At 40.1% G+C, this 24,321-nt stretch overlaps 1 protein-coding gene across 1 annotated transcript in view; it reads left to right on the top strand.

The window, feature by feature from the left end:
- The window catches only part of POU2AF2 (POU class 2 homeobox associating factor 2), a 32,810-nt gene that overhangs the window by 1,243 nt on the left and 7,246 nt on the right, over positions 1-24,321 (top strand). Inside the window, exon 2 of the mRNA XM_060017614.1 lies at positions 2,466-2,575. Coding sequence (XP_059873597.1) covers positions 2,466-2,575 — 110 coding nt within the window. The remainder of the gene's footprint in view (positions 1-2,465; positions 2,576-24,321) is intronic.

Here is a 24,321-nt window from a genome sequence, read left to right as displayed (position 1 = left end):
GGGCCCACCCCTAAAGTTTCTGATTCAGTACATCTGGAGCAGCACCTGAAAATCTGCATTTTTAACACATTCCTAGCCGATGCTATTGTTCCTGGCCCAAGATTCACACTCTGAGGATCACTGGTGTGTATTCTTACTTGGACTTTTCTGTCTGGCCTTGACTCCTGCCTTGTTCTGACATTTAGTGCCTGTGTCACTCTCCTACTCCAGGCTGCTGGAACGAGCACTAGAGATGTCTTAGTCACTGACCATATGACTGGGCCACCACCCCTCCCCTGCCCTTCTTTATTCTGGGCTCAAAAGTTTGAGAGCCAACTTGTGTCCTTGACCCCAATTTCTCTCTAGCTCTTCAAGATCTCCTTTCATCATTTTCTCCCTCTTCCCTAAATCTTCAGTCCCTCCCTCTTCCTGTTCAAATATCCTCAAATATCTCCTATCCACGAATTCATTAAATAGATGTAAAAACATAAGCAAACCTCTCCTTGTCCCTGTAATTGTCTCCAATGATCATTCAATCTCTTGCTTCCCTTCCTCATTCAAACTTCAAGAAGAAATAGTCTCCCTCCCTTTCTCCACCTCTGCCCTTGACGTTATCACCTGGCTTCTAGGTAATGCTTCCAAAATTACTCTTGCTAAGACAACACCAACCACTGAATTGAAAGCAATGGATGTTTTGCTGTCCTTATCTTCCTGAACAATTCTGTCGTATCTCACTCTTTTTCCTTCTTTCTTGAAATCCCTTCCCTTGAATTCTACCTCATTCTCCTGTTTTATTCTGGTTCTTCTCCAACCACTTCTTCTTCATTAGGGTTCTCTCCTTCTCCTCAGACAAGCCTTCAAATGTGGATGTTCCCCAGGCTTCCATCTTTAACCATCTAGTCCAGAGCTTCCCAACCAGTGTGTCAGGAATCAGTATTGTAGGAGTTCCCAGGATATTGATCTCAGCCGTTGAGAGTAGCCTGGTCTATTTATCCTAATATGCCAGATGCATAAGTTTTCCCTCAATGCCATTGTTATGACTCTACCTTTCAAACATTCCAAGAGAGTTCATTCTCTTTCCTGGTTTCCTTACTATCAACATTATGATGTCTCTGAAACTTATATACCCAGACCAATCCCATGGTGGAAGCTTGAGAATCAGCCTTGAATCTTCCTGCTCCTTTCCCTCCTACGTCTAAATAATTTCCAGATCTGTCCTCTCCTTGCCCTCCTATCAACCACAACTCAGACCCCACTATCTCTTGCCTGAATTATCCTAGAATCTTCCTGACTGTTCTCCCTGTGGCTTTGTGATTCTTAAATCTAAACCCACCTTCATACAGCTGCTAGAAATGTCTGTCTAAAATGCAAATCTAACCACACTACTACCATGCTTGGAAGCCTCCAATGGCTCACTGCACACAGGATGAAATCCAAACTCCTTCGCCTACAAGAAACTTCATGACTGCGCCCTGATCATTTCCTTTCCCCAGGCTCAGTTTCTCCCTCCTTCTGTTCTTACCTCCAGGACTTTTCCCATGCTGCCCTCTATACCTGGAATGTTCTTACTCATTTACCATCATACACACTGCTTACCTCCGCTATCACATTGCCTTCCCTAACTCCTTCCCCACCCTCAAGAGAAATTGACACGTTCTGTGTTTTTCTGAGTATTCTATTCAGGCATACTTTTTGTTGTACTTTGCACATTTGCATTATAATTATTTTTAAGTATTTCTCTCCTCCCACTAGATGGCATGTTCTTTTGTATTACCAGCTCTGACACAATGCCTGACACATAAAGAATACTCAATAAATTATCGATGAATAAATGTAGCCTCAGGCTTTTCCCAAAAAATAAGGCATCACACACAATTCTAAGAGCAGCACTTAGATTCCTTTGGAACAAACATTAAGATCATTTAGCTTTAAATTTGAGGCTGATTTGAAAGAGATACTTAAGCCTCTTTAATTAAAAGATATATAGGCCAAATCCTGTCAAAATAAGACCCAAAGGATCAGTCAAATAACTTTGTTTTGCTGAAATCAGTTTGCATGTGGCTTTATTTGAATTGAATAATAAATTGTCTTGGAACCTAGTTTTTTTCTCTCCTTCATTTTGTACAGGAATTTTGTATTTAACTTGGTACTTTTCACAACATTTTCATATGCATATCTTATGTAACTCTGCAGTCAGTTTCAGAGAGATTATTAAACCCATTTTACAGATGAAGGAAACAGGGCTGAGAAATTGTGATTTTCCCAAGTCAGTGGCTAATACGTAAAAGATGGAATAGTGTTTCTTTCACTTAGCTTGGATCAGTTTCTGTCAAGGATCAGGAGATAGGACTAAATGACCTGTGTTGAAGCCACTTCAAATTCAAGTCTATCATTCTAATGAGAAAATAGCATCACAGTATTAACCCTGGACAGGTTAACCTACTTATAGTATCCACATTTGATTGTTACTATTCCATTTGCTTAAGTCCCAGGAGACTACAGCAAACGAGTGTATCAAGGCGTGAGAGTGAAGCACACAGTCAAAGATCTACTGGCAGAAAAACGATCCAAGCATACAAGTAACTCAAGATTTAATGTAAGTCTCAGTTGAATCCATTCTGAAGTCTTTGGGTATTTAAGTCCTATTAAGGTTAATTATCTCCCCTCTCCCTTTATCTTCTCACCAATCTCTCACCTCTTGAGTCTGATATTCTCCACAGCAAAGCCCCCCTTTAACTGGCACACACTATATAATTAATCTATAAGCAAGGATTCCAAGAACTCTGTGAACTTATTTGCTGGCTACTTCAGCTAGTGGATATGAAATGATGATGAGTCCTGACTTTTTCATTTTTGCCAGTCATGAACTACCAAAGGCTCAGTTGGTGGGAATAATGCTGACCTTCATATACATGTTATTCTAAATCTGATAGAGACAACTTCTAAACATCTTCTATATAACGTGCAAAATCAGATTTAAACATCTTAGTAGGAGTTGTCTTAAGTCTAAAATCTCTATCTGACATCCTTGTCTTTATAAATAGCTCTGCTCTATACCTAAAATGTTTAAGTAGTTACACCCAAATCTCCAATAATGATTCTTGAATGGAAATAGCAGTTGGTTATCGAGTTGTGTATATAATTACTCACCTGCATTGCTGGGGGCAGGACATGAGAGCAGATGACCAGGAATAAAGGAGGCAACCACATACAGCACTGAGCACAGGGGCTGGTACAGAGTGGGAACTGCTTCTTCCAGTGTGTTCTGCCCAGAATGTCAGCACCATATTCAACACTGCTCCAAAGTCAAACTTCTGGGACTTGTTTCAAATGAACCAACTCCAGATTCAATTTCCTCCCATCTAAGAACATCCTTTATTTACACATTTTTTGGCTTTCCTTTCTTTTAAACCACCTCCTCTCTTCTAGTTCAAATGGAGCTTAGTTGATAAAGAGAAATCTGAATAATTGGCTCCTTGTCTGTTCCTAGTGCCATGTTTCTCCTCATGCTTCTTCAGAATCATCTGGAATGTGAGTTAAAAACATCCATACAAATCTAGTCTCTTGAGAGAAAGAGAGGAAAAAAGAAAGAGACAGAGAATTCAGTCTACTCTAAGTGAACCATAGCGGCATGGATGTAACGTGGATTGCTTGGCCACTATTATGGCTAGAATTGTGAAACTTGCAAAAGTTCCAGGCATACTGTCAGTTGGGAAGATAAGAGGCGCAATGAAGATAACTTCATAGTCAAGGAACAGATAGTCTATCTGCCCCATGTGAGGCTATAATTCCCTCCTCGGCAGCGTCATCCATACACACATACAGTAATAGGGCACTGTGCCAGATGGAATTGCATAACAAGACAAAGAGGCACCTATCCAAATGGTGGATGGAAATATATTTTTTATTAAAAAATTACCTAACATGATTTCTTACTTAAGCTCTGCGACTATCGAAGAGTGTGTTTTCTCTATTTTTTGATGCTTTTACTTTTTAAAAGATATAACACTATAAACATAATTAACAATAAGTCATATTATTTGATTTAATTTTAAAATGCAAATTCCTGGTCCCTGTTCCATGTCTATTAACATAGAGTTATTGGTCTGGGGCCAGGGAATGGTCATTCTTAACAAGCTCCTTGGGTGATTTCTTTGCACATCATAATATAAGAAATTTACCACACAGCAAAGTGCAACTGTCAAAACCCCACACATAACCAAGGTTCTTATCTCTACCCAGATTAGAAGTTGCTGAGCTATTGCTACTGGCCCAGTGACACTGCAAATATTATACAAAAGTGGGTACAGGAAACATGTGATACATGGTCTGTGCCATTAAACAACAATGGCGGAAAGGAAAACACTTATACATTTAAAAAATAAAAGACCATATAACCAAGCACTACACTGAATGCTGAAGACAAAGGACCAGGCAGCATAGCCACGTGTTATGAAGATTGGAATACTATTTGCATAAGCACAGTTTAAAGTGCACTTCCTGTGTGTTATCTCATTCAATAGACACACTACTCCTATGAGATTGACGTTGACATCGTTCTCCATCTTACAGATGAAGAAGTTGAGAACAAAAGAAGGGAAGGGATTGTTTGCAAGTTGCAGTTAGCAAGTGGCAGGTCTTCCGACTGCCAATTCCATATGCCTTCTAAAGGGAAAGATCAATGTGGACTGGAGTAGAATCATTTCTGATTCATGCTGTCTTCATCTGTTTGAGCTGTCATCACAAAATACCACAGACAGCGGAGTTTATAAACAGCATACATTTATTTCTCGCAGTTCTGGAGGCTTGGTGACCAAGTTCAGGTTGCCAACATGGTAAGGTTCTCGTGAAGGCCCTTTTCTGGGTTGCAGAATTCTCATTGTAACCTCACATGATGGGAGGGCATAGAGAGCTCTCTAGGGCCCTTTTATAAAGGCACTAATCCCATTCACGAGGGTTCCATCCTCATGACCCAATTGCCTCCCAAAGGCCCCACCTCCTAATACAATCACATGGGGCCTTAGGATTTCAACATCAATTTGGGAAGGACACAAACATTCAGACCACAGCACATGCAAACAAAGGAAATGAAGGCATAAGAAAATATCATCATATAGAAAGGACTGGAAAGGTGCAAACCAGCTCTAACTATGGTTGTTCTTCTCAGGCATCAGGTACACAGGCAGTATGAACTCAGCCCTAACTTCCTGTTCTCACATATTACTCAGTGTCTCACTGCTGGTATCTTACTCTCGTCCTCATTTCAAAGACCTTTTAAATTTGGGTAATTAAATGCATATAGTCCCATTACATGGCTATTTGGACTTTAGGTATCTCCATGAATTGATTTTACTGTCTACTTCTTTCATCTCAACCACTATTCTAGAAAATCCCAAGAAAGACATCATATTAATTAATCACTGACTCTCAAGGACTTTTTCTGTCCCTGTGTCAAACACAACTCAATGAGCAGGAGTCATGTAGAATCACATTACTGACAGCACTTACAGGGCTCGAATGGCATGAGGAATACTGACACTCCTTACCCTTTTTCATACCAGTTCACTAGGTGACAATGAGTCTGATATCTTAGGTAAGTTTAGATAGGAAAGCCATCCTTAGACGTGTTCAAAATTTGCTACTGATAACATGGGTAATAACCAGTCAAAGGATAACTTGAGGAGATTGGAGGCCCTACCACACTGTTTTACCATAGATATTATCCTAAGCCAAAAACTGGACCCCCAAAGATCCTACATCAAATACCTGAAACATGTGAATGTCGACTTAAATGGCAAAATATGTGATTAAGTTAAGGATCTTGGGTGGATCTTCCACTTACCCTGGAAGAGGTGATCCCTAAATGCAATCCCATGTACTCTTGTTTTTTTTAATGTGGAAGAATTGTGGGGTTTTTTTGTTTTTGTGGGGTTTTTTTAACATCCTTATTGGAGTATAATTGCTTTACAATGGTATGTTAGTTTCTGCTTTATAACAAAGTGAATCAGCTATATGTATACATATATCCCCATATCCCCTCCCTCTTGCATCTCCCTCCCACCCTCCCTATCCCACCCCTCTAGGTGGACACAAAGCATCAAGCTGATCTCCCTGTGCTATCAGCTGCTTCCCACTAGCAATCTATTATACATTTGGTAGTGTATGTGTGTGTTAGCATACAGTATTTGTTTTTCTCTTTCTGACTCACTTAACTCTGTATGACACTCTAGGTCCATCCACCTCACTACAAATAACTCAATTTAAATTCTTTTTTATGGCTGAGTAATATACCATTGTATATATGTGCCACATTTATAAGAGGGAGTTTTGAGAGACACGCAAAAGAGGAAGAGGTCATGTGACCAGGGAGGCAGATATCACATATCAAGGAAGGCAGGCAGGTAGGCAGCCACCAAAGCTGGAAGAGGCAGAGTGGACTCTCCCCTCGAGGTCCCTAGAGAGAGAAAGAATAAATTTTGGTCTTTCTAAACCACCCAGGTGGTGGTAGTTTTTTCCAGCAGCCCTAGGAAACTAGTACACAGATATTATGAAAACTACATCCCCCAGATAAGTACTCTCTAGGAAGTGTCTATCTGATGCCCAAATTGCTGCTCTGTTCTTTATGACAGCACTTGAATAAGTTTACATGGGTTATGTTGACTCAACTTCTCTCATGAACATCTGTTTTCTATACCATGAAGTGTTTTTCACATTTTTGCAGTAGGAATCAAAGGGGAAAAAAATCCTTTGCATCAAAAGAAACTTTCAGGGCTTCCCTGGTGGCACAGTGGTTGAGAGTCCGCCTGCCGATGTAGGGGACACGGGTTCGTGCCCTGGTCCAGGAAGATCCCACATGCCATAGAGCGGCTAGGCCCGTGAGCCATGGCCGTTGAGCCTGCGCATCCAGAGCCTGTGCTCCGCAACGGGAGAGGCCACAACAGTGAGAGGCCCACATACCGCAAAAAAAAAAAAGAAAAAGAAAAAAAGAAACTTTCACCAAATACTGGACTTAAAACCACTGTGTGCATTTTAGCCATAATCCTGTGGTTCCACAGCTATTATCATGGATATCTTTTTAAATAATCGTTTCCTCTTTCTTTTTCAAATTTTTCTGGGTTATTCTTTACTATACTATTGACCAGATCATTAAAAATATGAGCCACTCACCAACATCTGGTACCAAAAGATATGTATTTAGACTTTTGATGTAAGTTTATGTTGCATTGTTTTCAATTACACTATTTCTATGACATTCCATAAAAACCGATCATTGAAAATTTTAAATAATATCACAAAATTCGGTGAGCTCTCAGTTATGTATACTAAAATTAAAAAGAAGAAGAGGCAGTAAGCCTAATGGCCACAATTTTTCATTTTGTTTTGAAATTCAATGAACAATTTGCAAGCTATTGAACTTTCTAATCAAATTTTTCCCAAGGTATCATAAAGATTCATTTAAAATCATTGACTATAAAACAGCTGCATGAGGGAAAAAATTCTAAACTTTCTAAGTAGGAAATGGAGCTCAGTAACCCAAATTTGGAGTTAAAATTGAGTAGTGGAATGGGGGAGTTCAGTGCAATATAGGGGGAATTAAGAATAGGCTTAGCAATCAGGGTCTGATATTTAATCCATTTTACTGGTTTATAGACACCCTCATAGCTATTCTGCTCTGCTCATTCATCAAAATGCTAGAGTGAGGAACAATAAGGAAATAGATATGAAAGTGATTTTAAGTTAATATCCTACATAAATATGAGGAAAAACAAGTGACGATTTCTGGTTGTTCTTAGAAGATCCGAGGGAGGGATCTGAGGGAAATGTTGAGGAGCAATATCCCAAGTGGGAAATATATTTGCATCATATCAACCTTGAATTATACATAATATACATACACAGACCAAAATCTAACTATTTCCACTTGGGATGATTCTTTTTATACTAACCTTAAAGCCATACTGTCAGCTAGGTGTCTTGGTTAATCTTTCCTAATTATTTTTGGAAGTAAAACACTGTAAGCACAGAAAGAAGCGTGACAATAGTACATACTGATAGAAAAAAACTGGAAGAACTGAAGGTGAATGGAAGCCATATAGTGCATTTATGGCATAAATTATATGAAAATGTTTGATCTTCCTTGGGAGGTCAGTGAACTCTAACTGTAGAACAGATGCACGTTGTCCAGCTCCATCTGTAACAACTGTCTGTCTTTCCATCAGGACTGCTAGTTAGAGATTTGTTTTGTTCCATATCCAGCTGCTGTTTTGTGGCACCAATGACATGCGCATTTCAGTTATCACCGAGTGTAAACATGATGTCCATATCTGTGATTTGCATTTGGAGTTCTCGTGAAGTATTAAAAAATGAAAGTAGACAATTGGAAACTGTATATTACAGCATCTCAAAGTTTCTTTGATTTCCCTGAAACTTTGGAAAACACATCTGAGACTCCTCTTCTGCACCAAAAGGGAAATTGCTGCCTCCTCAGTCTGTTTGAACCCCCTCCTTCTGGTTGTCAGTGGTCTCTGGCAATTCCTTTCTCCTCTCTGGGCCTCAGCGTCCTTGTCAATAAAAATAGAGTTTGATTCCTCTCATTTCAGTATTCAATTTTAATACTCAAACTTTAAAAAGTTTATCCCATCCCCTTATCTTCTTTATTATTCATATTTCAAATGTTCACATCTCACTGCTTATGGTTTAAAGTAGATCTGAATCTCTGAGAACTAGCTCATATTCAGGCTGCAGCATCCTTGAGCTGAAGTTTCAGATCACTCTGTCATCTGGGAATCTTCAGCACTTAGGTTCACAGAATTTTCTCATCTAAGGCACAGGCAGCATAGCATGATGAAGAGTATGGGCTCTGGATCAAGATGACCTGAATGTACTACCCAGCTCTGCCATTTGTCAACTGTATGATAACTGTAAAGGTACTTTAATCTTGGTGTCAGAGGAAGATAATAATACGTGCCTTGCAAGGTTAGGTTTAATATGTCAAGAGCTTTGCACATGGTATGTGTTCAATCAATACTAGTGCTATTAAATACTGCAGTGAAGGAACATTAGAATTCAAGTGATGTAAGAAATTCACTGAGCTGAAGAAATGTACAGTCCAGCTGTGGGAGAAAGAATTATACATGAGGATTAAAGACCTAAATGTAAGGCCAGAAACTATCAAACTCTTAGAGGAAAACATAGGCAGAACACTCTATGACATAAATCACAGCAAGATCCTTTTTGACCCACCTCCTAGAGAAATGGAAATAAAAACAAAAATAAACAAATGGGATCTAATGAAACTTCAAAGCTTTTGCACAGCAAAGGAAACCCTAAACAAGACCAAAAGACAACCCTCAGAATGGGAGAAAATATTTGCAAATGAAGCAACTGACAAAAGATTAATTTCAAAAAGTTACAAGCAGCTCATGCAGCTCAATATCAAAAAAACAAACAACCGAATCCAGATGGGCAGAAGACCTAAACAGACATTTCTCCAAAGAAGATATAGATTGCCAACAAACACATGAAAGGATGCTCAGCATCACTAATCATTAGAGAAATGCAAATCAAAACTACAATGAGGTATCACTTCACACAAGTCAGTATGGCCATCATCAAAAAATCTACAAACAATAAATGCTGGAGAGGATGTGGAGAAAAGGGAACACTCTTGCACTGCTGGTGGGAATGTGAATTGGTACAGCCACTATGGAGCACAGTATGGAGGTTCCTTAAAAAACTACAAATAGAACTACCATATGACCCAGCAATCCCACTACTGGGCATATACCCTGAGAAAACCATAATTCAAAAATAGTCATGTACCAAAATGTTCACTGCAGCTCTATTTCCAATAGCCCGGAGATGGAAACAACCTAAGTGTCCGTCATCGGATGAATGGATAAAGAAGATGTGGCACATATATATAATGGAATATTAGTCAGCCATAAAGAGAAACGAAACTGAGCTATTTGTAGTGAGGTGGATAGACCTAGAGTCTGTCATACAGAGTGAAGTAAGTCAGAAAGAGAAAGATAAATACTGTATGCTAGCACATATATATGGAATTTAAGAAAAAAAAATGTCATGAAGAACCTAGGGGTAAGACAGGAATAAAGACACAGACCTACTAGAGAATGGACTTGAGGATATGGGGAAGGAAGGGTACGCTGTGGCAAAGAGAGAGAGTGGCACGGACATATATACACTACAAAATGTAAAATAGATAGCTAGTGGGAAGCAGCTGCATAGCACAGGGAGATCAGCTCAGTGATTTGTGACCACCTAGAGGGGTGGGATAGGGAGGGTGGGAGGGAGGGAGACACAAGAGGGAAGAGATATGGAAACATATGTATACGTATAACTGATTCACTTTGTTATAAAGCAGAAACTAACACACCATTGTAAAGCAATTATACTCCAGTAAAGATGTAAAAAAAAAAAAAAAGAATTATACATGAAATAAGTGATTAAAAATTTAAAAATGGCTTTGGTTTCCAAGTGCCAAATGCATAATAGTGACCCTCAGTGAACAAGATGGAGGTTGAAAAGGGGGAGAGCAGGGCGTGGACAGGGTAGATGGAAGAAGACTTCTTGGAGGAGGGTGAGCCTTGAGCTAAGTTTGGAAGGAAGATGGTAACTCAGATGAGCAGTGAGGAGGGGTAGAGTCCAAACAGAACACGAGGCCTGGGTGATGGTCCAGAGGGAGAGGAGAGACTCTGTCTGTGATGTGCAGTGCGTAGACCCACTTGGTGCATAGGGTAGAGAAGTGAAGAGGAAGTCAGGAGGCCTGGCCTGGGACATGACCTCTCAAAAGTTAGTTTTAGTCTTGCCTGCTGAGGTCTCCCAGACACTCCCCTCCATGCCCAGAGCCTCCGGCATATTTATCTGCTAAAATACTTCTTACGCTGTACGATAATTGATTGTTTTATTAAATCTCTCCCCCAACTGGCTAATTTCTTGCTATTCCCATTTTTTTCCTTTTGGAGCCTCCAGCCCAGGAGAAACAGCAGTGGGGTAGAACGGTTAAGAGCTTGTGTTTTGGAGTCTGACAGAGTGAGGATCTGACTCTATTGCATCAAGGTGATCGAAGTTCTCTGGACTTCTGTTCCATCCTATGTAAATGGAGAGAGTGATACCCACCACAGATGTGTCATGAAAATTAAATTAGATAAGGTATAAAAAGCCCCCGATACGGCTGGTACATGGCACATTGTAAGTGCTCAGCAAATGGCAGCTTGTATGGCTTTGCTAGTACCTGGAGTGTGGTAGCATTTGATAAATGTTACTTATCGTGCAAGTGTGCTGCGCAAAGGCAGACACCCACAGTTGGTGGTGAGCTCTGAACAGCAGCCTTGGGAATTAGATACTTTGAATCCATTACTACAAATTCTAATAGAGTATAAATAAATCGACCCAGAGAAAGGCCACTGGGTAACTTTTGTAGGTTCGAAAAATTGATTCACTATGAGCCAATGAAACAACAAAATAGTGGAAGCGACAGTTAGCAACTTTGTTTTTATTCTGACTCAGCAATACCACCCTCCTCCATTCTGCGGGTTGAGATGGCTAGAGATGAAGCTCCAACTTGGTACATTTCATTAAGATAGATTCAACTGCTCCCATCCTGCAGTTCTGAATCTCCAAATATGTAACCAGTCTTGGATAACAAACCACGTATTATACTTACCCATCGTGGATGACTGTTTTATGAAAACACCAACTTCAAACGGCAGGAAGAAGGAAATAAAAGTCTTAACATTTTGATCAGGATTTGCTCTCAATTTACTGACCTAATGAGTTACTTTTTTAAGCCTACATTTCCTCAATTACAAAGGATCATATAATTCTATGAATGATATGGGTGGGAGGGGACCAGTACTCACTGTGTTTTTGATGTGTCTCCCTTATACCCACTGGGTACAGCTGCTTATCTTTCTGCTTTGCTAGATTTTCCCGACCCCAAAACATGTTCGACCCTACCCCCGACCTGAGGGGTCTAACCAAAGCTAAGCTGTATCCCTTATTTATTCTGAAAAAGATAAATCATATTTCTTCTAGTTTGACAAGAGTTTGCAAATTGAGTTTGCAAGGGAAATAGGCAACAGAAAAACCACATAAAGCACAAGAACAATTATGTGGAGTGCAAATATTCTACACTGATATCTGGTCAAAGATTGGCATGGGTAGGACAGTTGCGGTGACTTCTGAGCCTGAGTTCCCTTCCATCACCTCAATTTTCTCTGGGGTAAATAAGAATTCTTAAATGATAATAGCTATCATTTACTGCTAGGCTCTGAAACAGAAACTTTACAAATATTTTCATTTATCCATTTGAAAGTAAATTTCACTTATCAACAAGGAACACAATAGCCCTAAGAGGGTGACACTCATACCTATTTTTCAGATGACAAAATTAAGAATCATGTAGGAATCAGTGGAGCTTAGATTTGGACCCAGGTCTTTATTTTACTTAAAGTAGTATTGCGTTCTTAAGTTTACATTTCTGGCCCAAGGAAGGGCTATCTTAGGAATAACCACTTTGCTTCGGGTTCTCTGCTCAGTGCTGAGCTCACCCTTCACACTCCATACATTCTGTTGGCCCCATCATGCTTTCATTCCCTCTCAACCATATGTCCTCATCCCTGTCCGTCTCTGCAGCAATTCCGTAGACTGCTCAGATGATGCCACACCCAGCCCAAACCAGAGCCAGGACCTTCCTCTCCTCTGATACCCGGACATCTTAGAAGAAACTGGACACAGAAGTTCTCAATTTCCTTCTAGAACCTATCTCTAGCTCTGTCCCAGAACCTGCTTCCAGAGTGTAGTTTCTCTCTGCCATTCCCCACCACTCGGGAACCCCTGTTCTCCTGCGCTTTGGATGGCATCTAGCCCTCCCTGTAAAAGAGGAAACAATTTCCGGAGCCAGAGTCCAAGCACACCACACCGACCTCGCAGAAACCTCTCTGCTGCTCTGCTTGAGCTCTCTAGGGTCTGCCTCGGCCAACCCATTATACTCTGACCTCTTCTTCTTGCCTGAATCTTATAGCCCTGCTCTGCCTGTTGCTGAGGTGTGATTTCTTTTCTGAAAGTTGCCGAGTTGACCTGAGAGGCTGGTATCACATGGCTTGCTCCTGGGGCAGGATGTAATATGTCACTTCTCCCACTCGAGGAGGAGGAGACCATCTCAGCTCCCTTCTGAAGGCTGGAAAAGATCCCCGAGACCAGGGAAATGCAGAGCTTACCAGCTCAGTTGACTCTGCTGATACACCTCTTAGGTGCTCTCGCAGCCTACGTGGTGTCCAGCACTCTCTCACAGTTGCACACACTAAAGAATCATATGCATACTCTGAATAAATATAATAACCACTAAGGAAAGGGGAGGGCAATTTCCTTCTGCTCTTACCCTCTTATGAACAAACGGAAAAAGATGGAGAGAGAAGGACAACCAATAGTCTCATTTCCTGGGCAGTTTATAGAATTCCATGCTAAAGACAGATGGAAGCCTTTACTAACATCAAAATCTAATTTTAATCAAGATATAACCCCCAAAGCCTCCTAAAACTTGGACAATTTTATACTGTGCTACTTCTCTTTGATATTCTAATTGTGGTGCTAAATAACAATGAAAAACCTCAAAGAAAGAAAGAGGCAGAACGTAAATAAGCCCACACACTGCTTATCCATGCTTTAAATTTAGGCAGTTGGTCATATATAAGTTCAAAGAAGAAATCACAGCCTTTGCAGCCCTCACTGTACTTGCAAGCGTAAAAACAGAGCACATGTATGTTCTGTTGACTCCATCGTCAGAGGCATCCGCAAGCTCTGAAGGCACAGAAGTGCAAATTATCTGTACTACTGCTATTACAAGAAATCCTCATGCTCTTCTATTATTTCTAAAAGTTTACCATAAAAGTTATTTTTCATCTCTTCCACTTTCATAAAAGAGCCCTTCCTACAATGTGTTCTGGCTTTAGTAAGAATTTCGTGTTTGCCTGGGCACAGCAAATGGTCATCAGATGGCCCAAAGTGTATCTTTCTGCTTTGCTAATGTTTTAGTTTTCTTATATATATATTTTTTTATATTTTAGAAGTACGCATGCTCTTTGTGTTTATCAAATTCTTAGGAAGACTATAATTTTTCCTTAATGAGTACATCTCGCTTGCCCTTGCTACTTTTTTTCTGAATTGCCAGCAGAAGGATCCATTCATCTGTAATGTTTGCACAGTTATTGATAAATGGAATCAGTGTCTACCCTGGGAGTGTCCCCCCAAACCTTTCACTCACTCTCATAACGCAGTGCCTTGCATATTGCTTGCTAACGTTGCCAACTAACCCCCTTCCTGAGCCCAGAAAGAATTTTAAAAGAAAAAAAGCATTTTCTGAGCTGGCAATGCCTTGTAAACTCCAAATGCCAATGTTTTAATACATAAGTACATATTATATCCCTGGCATTTATTTGAATGAATGTTTTATCTAAAGCTTTCAAAATGGCCCATTGTCTGACTTTAATTAGTCCACGGTCCCGCCTGTTTGGAGAACTGAACTGCATTTCCAGGGCTGTCCATGTTCCCCACCCAACCACCTGCTCCTTCGCATTTGCAGAAATTTAAAAATAATAATAATAATAAAGGCAAACCTTCTGCAAGCACCTTATTTTTTCAGCTGTCTTATTGATTCTGTAGGGTTTTTTTTAATATCATGAAATCTAAAACATTTCCTGGTGGTGAATCCTTTCACACAGCTTGCAAAAATAATCAGATTTTGCAGTGAAACAGCCATGGCAGGTCCATCTGGCAGAGTTGAAGTTCTGCAGATTCTGCTCTGGCCAAAGTGTACAGGACCATTTATTAATGTGCATCCCAGTAGCTCCTGTTGTTCTAACTTAGCTACATAAATACAAATAGCATTCCAAAGGCACACCAAGACCCAGGGGTTAAATTAAAAAAAAGTGTTTCATTTTGTAACTCAAGCAACAGAAACCACTTTCCCACAAAAGGCAGCCTGGACATAATTTTGTGCCAAGCAGGAGAGTTTTAACAGTAAAATTTCAAGAAACTGTCAGAAATCTGGAATTCTGTAAACAGTGTTACTTTCCAAAGGGCATAAAATAGTTCATATACCAGAAATGCAAGACACTTGGAACCACAGTTGTTTTTTTTTTTTATTTGAGATTTACAATAAAGATATAACTTAAATTCTATTTTTTAAATTTTTATTAACTGGTTGTTTCAATTACAAAAGTAACACATGATAAAATTTCAAATATAATAAAATAATATAAAATAAAAAATAGGAGTCTACTGACCTTCCCTGCCTACCAACCCCCTCGTTCTACTTCCCAGGTTCACCATACTGAGTTTTATGTGCTGTCTTCCAGAATTTCTCTATGATATTTTATTAGAAAGAAATTAAGCTGTCGCACCAAGTTAATGAACATAAAATCTTAGATATTTACATGTACTATTACAAAAATGCATAAAATAATGTTCTCATGGTGAATTCCTGTCCCCCAAGAGAGAATTTAAACAGACCTTTTTTAGTCTTCATTTCACTTCTATACATTTGAAGGCACTAAGTAAAGCACTTCATCCTTTCATGTCTCCATCTATGTCAATTACATAGTCCCTGCTGTCACCTGAAGTGGTGACATTGCAAACAAGGTGCACAAATACAACTCTTTCTTTGTGAGATAAATCCCCTATAATCTAGGCTTTATAGATGCAAGGTAAATGTTTTTAAGGATATATGTTTCAATATTCCTTCCTCACAAATTCTTATAGGCTTTAGGATTGGACCTACACAATGCCCTATTAAATCACTTAAGGATGTAGAGTTTTTTCCTCTGTAAACAGGGCAGTATGAGGGAGACATGCCAGGCCCCTCTTTATACACGGGTATCAGTGGGGAGGATGGGGATAAAGAAGAAAAGAGAGAAAGAGCCCTGGGAATTGGTACAACTGGGACAGGTGGCCAGCAGCCCTTAGCACCCACAGGGAGAGTATCAGCTCTCGCCAGGCTCTAACACAAAGCCAAATAGAGGTGGATATAAATGTCCCCTGCTGGCCTCCTGAAACCCCGCCCTACTGAGAGCTCCTCAGACCTGTATCACTGGATCTGTTCAGCTGCAATAGCCCATGTACTCACCCCACCAACAATTTCTGACCTATCATTTTCAGCCCCAGATTAAATTTCCTAGAATGCCACTTTCAGCACATCTACACTGCTAAGAACCACCTAAAGGACCACTGCCTGCTACTGGACAAAGTCCAAGCTCCTCAGCCTGGCTCAAAAAAGCTTTTTATAACCTGACTCCTGCCCCCTCCTCCAGTTTCCCTGTCTGCACACTTCCTGCACACATTTCCTTGTCTCTCACATGCTGTCCACACATTTGAGCCTTTGCTTTCCTCCCCAACAACAATGCCCCTTATCCTATCTGCTTACTGATTTCTTTTCATCCTTCAAAAAGGGATTCATATATCACCTACAGTACGATACGTTCAGTCATCCCTCAAGATAGCAACTCACCTCCACCCCTACCCTCATCCTAACCCCAACCTCCTCCCCCTACCTGCACTAAATCATGGTTAGAGTAGATCTAGTAGAATCCAGCCTATACCACTCACTAGCTTTGTGACCTTGACAAGTCCTTATACTATTAGTTGCCAATCTGTAATCTAGAGGTAATAATTTACTACAGTCTATTTCGTTGGTTAATGACAAGGCTTCAATGAGATAATGCGTGTGAATCTTTAGCATACTGCAGAGCATATAAAACACACAAATGTTAGTTGTTACTAAAAGTGATGAAACACATATGTAAAGTGCCTGATACAGAGTCTGGCATGAAATAGGTATTCATAAAATGCTAGTCCTCCCAACCCTTGTTTTTATTACTGCACCAATTACATATATATTTGTGCAACTCTCTTCTTTTTGAAACTGTGAGCTCCCTTAGAATCCATGCCTTATTCCTCTTTGTATTTCTGGGAATTACCACAATCCTGATACATAGTAGGCACACACTATATTTTTTTAAGATTTTTTGATGTGGACCATTTTTAATTTGAATTGAATTTGTTACAATACTGCTTCTGTTTTACGTTTTGGTTTTTGGCCTCGAGACATGTGGGATCTCAGCTCCCCAACCAGGGATTGAACCTGCACCCCGTGCATTGGAAGGCGAAGTCTTAACCACTGGACCGATAGGGAAGTCCCCACAACATATTTTTATTTAATCAATTAAGTGAAACTTCTGCTCTGGGCAAACCAACTTGCTTGTTATTCCTTGAAGAAGAGCCATGTTTTTCCATATCTGTGCTTGGTTCACAAAATTCCTTGCACCTGGGAGCTTCCTTTCTCCTCTGCATCCTCTCATCTTTCAGTGCCAAATTCAAATCCTTAGCACATTGATTTGCCCCTTTTCTCACTTCCAGAGTATGTAGAGCATGGACCATGCACCTGGACACTAGGTACATACTGTTCTGTACCATGAGTTACTTTTTCCTGGGTATGTCTCTATCAGTTACTTATTGCTGCATAAGAGCCCACTGAACCTTAGTCATTTATAATAATGATTTATTATTTCTCACAATACTGTGGGTTGGCTGTGTACTTCTGTGGACTCATGCAGTTGCATTCAACTGGAGGTCCAGCCTTGTCAGAAAGTCCAGGATGTCTCCTTCCATGTCTGGCAGCTGGTGCTAACTGTCAGCAGAGTGCCTGGATTTGCTTCCACACACTCACTCATCCTCCAGGAAGCTAGACTGACTTTTTTTTTTTTCTTAATACATTGGGGGTTTTTTTGATTGTTTTTAAATTTATTTTTTGGCTGTTTTGGGTCTTCGTTGCTGCGCTCAGGCTTTCTCTGGTTGCAGCGAGCGGGGATTACTCTTCCTTGCAGTGTGCGGGCTTATTGCAGTGGCTTCTCTTGTTGTGGAGCATGGGCTCTAGGCACACGGGTTTCAGTAGTTGCAGCACACGGGCTCAGTAGTTGCGGCACATGGACCCTAGAGCACTTGGGCTTCAGTAGTTGTGTCTTGCGAGCTCTAGAGCGCAGGCTCAGTAGTTGTGGCACATGGGCTTAGTTGCTCCACAGCATGTGGGATCTTCCCTGACCAGGGATCGAACCTGAGTCCCCTGCATTGGCAGGCGGATTCTTAACCACTGTGCCACAAGGGAAGTCCTAGAATGACTTTTTAAGAGGAAATTGTAAGTCAGAATTTCAAGCAAGCAAAGGTGAAAGCAGCAAATCCTCTTGAAGTTTAGACTCTGAAACTCACACAACATCACTTCTGCCACATTCTATTAGTCACAAAACCATCCCAGATTCAAGGGGTATAGAGATAGACTAACTTGTCAATGGGAAGAGCTGCAAAGTAATTCTGGCCATATTTAATCCACCACAAATGGCTTATGTCCCTAAGTAGATACTAATCTAAGCCCTTGTTGCATTTTTTCTAACACCTGAAACATTCAGCATTGTGCCTAGATTATCAGAGATGCCCGGTAAATATCTTTGGTTTGGTGGAAGGGCTAGTGCACAGAACCTACTGGTTAAAGGAGAATAAATTTGAGAGTCAGAGAGTTTGGGTTTAAATCCTAGTTCTGTAATTTATTAAATAGATAATTTGGGATACATTACTTAACTGCTCTGATGCTTGGTTTCCTCTTTTGTAAACTTGAGATGATAATATCTACTTTATAATAAGATAACATCATATAAAGCATCTGGATGCTTAAAACTGTAGTTCCTATTCATTATGAAGTGTTTTTTCTTATTTATGATTAAATTACTATGTATCAGTAACTCAGATAACAGGTCCATAAATCAAAACCTCTTTCAAACTTTGCAAAACTAGTAAGATTTATTAGAACAGGTATGGTATAGTTTAGTCACTGTATAAAATTTCACACCAATCAGAATGCCCCAGTTCTACTACATACTTGTCACATTAACTAAGGCATCTAATTCTCTATGCCCATTTTCTTCTGGAGGAAGAAGGTATTCCATCCTAACACAGGTGTCCATTTAAAAGCTAACAGCATTATATCTGGCATTAACTTTACATTCATTTCAAAGTTGGAGGAAAATCCTATGACTTATGGTGGGTCTCAAAACAGATATTAAAAGATGGTTTTAAAATGTTCAATATTTCATCAGTTCCACCTCTCTCCCAGCCATAGATATGATGACAATGAAAAACTAAATATACTGTGAATTCCTTGAAGAAGGATCACAGCTATTCACAAGTGGCTATGATTTTTATTTAAACATTAATAGCAATATATTTAATTTTAAAGAGACACTTTCAAACTATGTAATCAGAATTTTTAAAATATACAGCAGTGTGAAAAAGCTTATGCTACTTGGAGCTCTTTTCCTTAGTACATTTCAAAATAGTCCTTCAACTAGGTTGGCATCTAAAAATATTATAGGGTCATAAAAATGACAATAAATGTACTGAACTCCTAATCTTATCACTTTACTACCATGGTGACCTGTTGGTTCAAATTAACTCATTTTCATGGAGGGGATTTGGGGGCAGCTGTGAGGCTGCTGTGTTAGCTACAGGAAGTTGCAGACTGGCAAATTTCATTCAAATGTAAACCTCTAAATTTGGCTACTTGGCATTGCAGGATCCTGTTGTTTGCAGTATGCAAAATAAAAATTATATACCATCTCGCTTGGTCAAAATTTATGGGCTTTTCAATATTAATTTCAATACTACTTCTGGAGAAATAGTATGGTGAGATGCAACTGCGTGAATATAATATCTTTGTTTCTTTTTAATAAATTTATTTATTTATTTTTGGCTGAGTTGGGTCTTCGTTGCTGTGCATGGGCTTCCTCTATTTGTGGCGAGCCGGGGCTACTCTTTGCTGCGGTGCGCAGGCCTCTCGTTGCGGTGGCTTCTCTTTGTTGTGGAGCACGGGCTCCAGGCGCGCGGGCGTCAGTAGTTGTGGCGCATGAGCTCAGTCGCTCTGTGGAATGTGAAATCCTCCCAGACCAGGGCTCGAACCCTTGTCCCCTGCGTTGGCAGGCGGACTCCCAACCACTGCACCACCAGGGAAGTCCCAAATACGATATCTTGAACAAGGTGAAAAGGAATGTGTTTTCCCTTCACATGAGCAATGATAACTAGTGTGCATGCCGAAGGCTCATGTTTTAAGCTGTTCTTTCTCAACCTATAAATCTGGGACGCCAGCTCTAAAATCTATCCAGTGAAATCCTTCCCAGTCCCAACATAAGCCCTTTAGAGCTCGTCTATGTTCTGTGAAGTTATGTGTTATCATTGCTTTTTATATTACTTATCCATCTAAATATTTCCCAGGCCACCATAGAGAGCACAGCACTAATTACAACTATAAATAATTAAATGGAAATGTTTTATATCATGGTGGTGGGTCATAAGAGTTTGTTAAAGTGGTCAAAATTTATCAAATGTTTTGCTTAAAATTTCTGAATTTTATTACAGGTAAATTATACCTTAATAAAGCTGACTTCCCTCCCCAAAAACAGAATATCCACCGAAGGACTAAAGAGTGTGTGTGTGTGTGTGTATATATATATATATATATATATATACACACACACACACAAACACACACGCATATATATATGCAGGGTAGTTTTTTTTTTTTAATTTATTTATTTTTGGCTGTGTTGGGTCTTTGCTCCCGTGCGTGAGCTTTCTCTAGTTGCGGTGAGCGGGGGCTACTCTTCATTGCGGTGCACGGGCTTCTCATTGCAGTGGCTTCTCTTGTTGCGGAGCACAGGCTCTAGGCGCGTGGTCTTCAGTAGTTGTGCCTCGCGGGCTCTAGAGCACAGGCTCAGTAGTTGTGGCACATGGACTTAGTTGCTCCGCAGCATGTGGGATCTTCCCGGACCAGGGACCGAACCCGTATCCCCCGCATTGGCAGGCATTCTTAACCACTGCGCCACCATGGAAGCCCCCCCAGGATAGTATTTACACACAGGGAAATACAAATCTCACTAGTTCTTTGTGAGCTTTTATGTAATTATATGATCTCTCTGAATGTCCCTAAGTCTCCTTTATACTAATATTTTAAACTATGAAGTTTTCTGACTTTTATTTTCAAGTTATGAAAGCTCTTGGAAGGCAGTATGCTGTGGTAGTTAAGAAATAGGCTCAGGAATCAGAAAGTTCCTTGTTTGATCCCACCCACCACCACTAACAACAACCCTACCTACAGGGGAACCCGAGTTGTTTTCTCTGTTTCAATTTACTCATCAAGATGAAAATAGCATTACTTATCTTCTGGGGTGGTTGTGATAATTAAATGTTAGTAGATATAACACATTTGGTCATGTGCCTAATGGTGTGCTTATGAAATTACTACAAGTGTGTGCTTATGAATTTTATTTATAATCTAAATCTCTGCTGGAAAATGTTGGCAGTCATAGAAAAATAAAAAGTTAAAAATAAAAGCTGCTGTGGTTAAAACAGGACAGTATCTACTTCTAGTTTTAATACTTAGGGATTTGACTCTGTTTCAGATAGTCAACAGTCTGGAGTTGGGGAGATTTGTACCCAAAACAAAATAGAATCCTGCATAAAACAAATTTTGCTAATTTGTTGGGCTGGCTGGAAGTAAGGGAAATCACCAAAGCTAGGGGGTTTGGGGCAGGGGGGGTTGGGTTGAAGGTTAGCATGGAAGGTGGGGAAAATGTTTGAGCAGAAGTAAGGACACAGAATGAAGAGAAGTTGATCACACCAAAAGGGCAGATTCTCCTAAGGAAGGGTGTTCAAATTAGCCTGATACATGAAGACTGGTTCTTGAGCTATTTTTGCCAAGATTGGGGAGCTGAACCTGGGACAGGGAACCTGGAAGGGAGCTACCTCCGAAGAAATATAAGCATAACTCTTCTGGAGAAGCACAACTCAAGTTAGGAACCCAGATTTTCACAGATTAAGGTCAACCAGATATGAGTTTCAATCAAAGATCACCAAATGCATAAGGAAACAAGTCACTAAGAATGACAGTCAGCATAAACAATAAAGTTAAATTCTCAGGACTTTCAGATATTAGAACTACCAAATACAAAATAAATAATAACATAATACATAATGAACACTCAACAAAAGACCAAGCAAAATTTTTTAAAAATCAATGGAACTTCTAGAAATGAAAAAATATCTAATCATTGATACCAAAAAATTTCAATGTTTGTGTTAAACAGTAAATTAGCTACAGTTGAAGAAGGAATTAGTGAACTGGATGTAGAGCTGAAGAAATCTATACCCATCTATCCCAAAATATAGAACATAGAATCATGGATATAGAGGAAGTAACAAAAAGTTAAGAATATATAGGGGATAAAAGTAAAAGATTTAACATACATCGAAGACCCAGAAGGAGAGAATACAGATAATACAGGCAAGGCAATATTTAAGTAGAGGATAGTTGAAACTTTTCTGAAAGACATGTACCCCCAGCCACATGAAGCACACCCTATACAAGCAGAATACATTTTAAAAATCTACCCCAAGGTAAAATAAGATGGACTTGAAAAACCATAAAGACAAAGGGAGTATATTAAAAAGGTAGTCAGAAAAGAAAGAAAGATTGTTACAAAGAATAAGTTTAAGGTTAATAGCAAACTTCTCAACAGCAGTCATGGAAGCCACAAGACAATGGAGTGCTATCTTTAAAGTGCTGACAAAAGGATAACTGTAAAGTTACAATTATGAACCCCAAAATAGTATCTTTTAAGTACAGGGAAAAAGAAATTATATTTTCAGATAAATAAAAAACTGAAACAGTTTACCACTAACACCACCTACAGGGAAGGAATTTTCTAAAGGGTTATTTCAGAAGAAGGAAACTTGAATCGAGAAAAAAATTTTGGAGGACAGATAAGCAAAGAAAATGATGAACATGTAAGTAAATCTAATACAGATTTACTTGATAAAATGATAAAAATAATTATGAAGTCTAATTTGTGGAGGTTTAATAAAAAGAAACAAGCTAAAATACAAGAAAATACATACTTGTGTAAATTAGGAGAGGAGCAATAAGAGTTAATGTCCTAAGGATCTTGTCTGTCAGTGGGAGGTTTAAGATACTGTTTGTAGGGACTTCCCTGGTGGTGCAGTGGTTAAGAATCCACCTGCCAATGAGTGGGACATGGGTTTGATCTGGGAAGATCCCACATACCGTGAGCAACTAAGCCCGTGTGCCACAACTACTGAGCCTGCACTCCAGAGCCCGCAAGCCACAACTACTGAGCCCATGTGCTGCAACTACTGAAGCCTGCACGCCTAGAGCCCGTGCTCTGCAACAAAAGAAGCCACCGCAATGAGAAGCTCGTGCACTGCAGTGAAGAGTAGCCCCTGCTCTCCGCAACTAGAGGAAGCCTGCACACAGGAAGGAAGACCCAATGCAGCCAAAAATAAATAAAATAAAATGAATAAATTATTTTAAAAAGATACTGCTTGTCATCTTTGTTAAATATGCAGGTAAAATTTTATGACTAACCATAAAGAATGGAAATAGAGTGTTTACTTTCCACAGCAGGTAAAGGGCAAAGTATGCAGGAGAAACAAACACAAGAGGCTTCTTTTCATCAAATAATAAATAAAATCAACTAGGCTAGTAATTATGAAAGCTTTGTAGAGTCTTCAGGTATTAAAATTGGGTTGGAGTGGGAGGTACAGTGCTGGCAATTCCACAGTAATAATTAAAACTGGGCAGAAGACGAAGAAGGGGTATAAGAAGACTGTTGGTGGCATTGGTGGTGGTAGATGGTGGCATTGGTGGTGGTAGATGCTGCAGGGACTGTGTTGGCACAGACTGAGTTCTGTCATGCCTCAGGCAGAGGCCAGGGCAGAGCCACAGCAGCTGATGAACCAGTGCATGGCTGACAGGTGCCGATACTTCTGTCCATCAGGTTGGGCATATGCACTGCATCTCACAGAAGCCTTCCTCCTGGCCCCAGCCTTGGCCAGAGCAGTTTAAGGGAGCAGGTAGGGAGGAAAAGATGCAGGAGAGCAACAGGACATCTCCCCAGGCAGCACCCAGGACAGTTACCACCCTGCCACACCCTGCTTACCCAGTGAAGGAGGCTGAGGCAGAAGCCACAGGGAATGGGCCCTGGCACAGGCCTCGGAGGAAAGACCCAGATGGACAGAGCTGGAAATCAGAGGGAAACACTGGATAACATGGGCCCTGGCAACATGGGAAAATGTGCCCAAACACAAGTGCTTCTACAGTTAATCAGTAACTCCTTTCCTTCCCATATAAGAATCACAGTACCCTGACCTACACCCATCTCTGACCCTGCATGCCCACGAGTTTCCTTCTGCCATTTGCCATTGTTA

The sequence above is a fragment of the Delphinus delphis genome, chromosome 8 (assembly GCF_949987515.2).
Source record: "Delphinus delphis chromosome 8, mDelDel1.2, whole genome shotgun sequence".
NCBI classification, from domain to species: Eukaryota; Metazoa; Chordata; class Mammalia; order Artiodactyla; family Delphinidae; genus Delphinus; species Delphinus delphis.
Note: the sequence above shows the minus strand (reverse complement) of the source record. Positions and strands in the feature narration are given on the sequence as shown.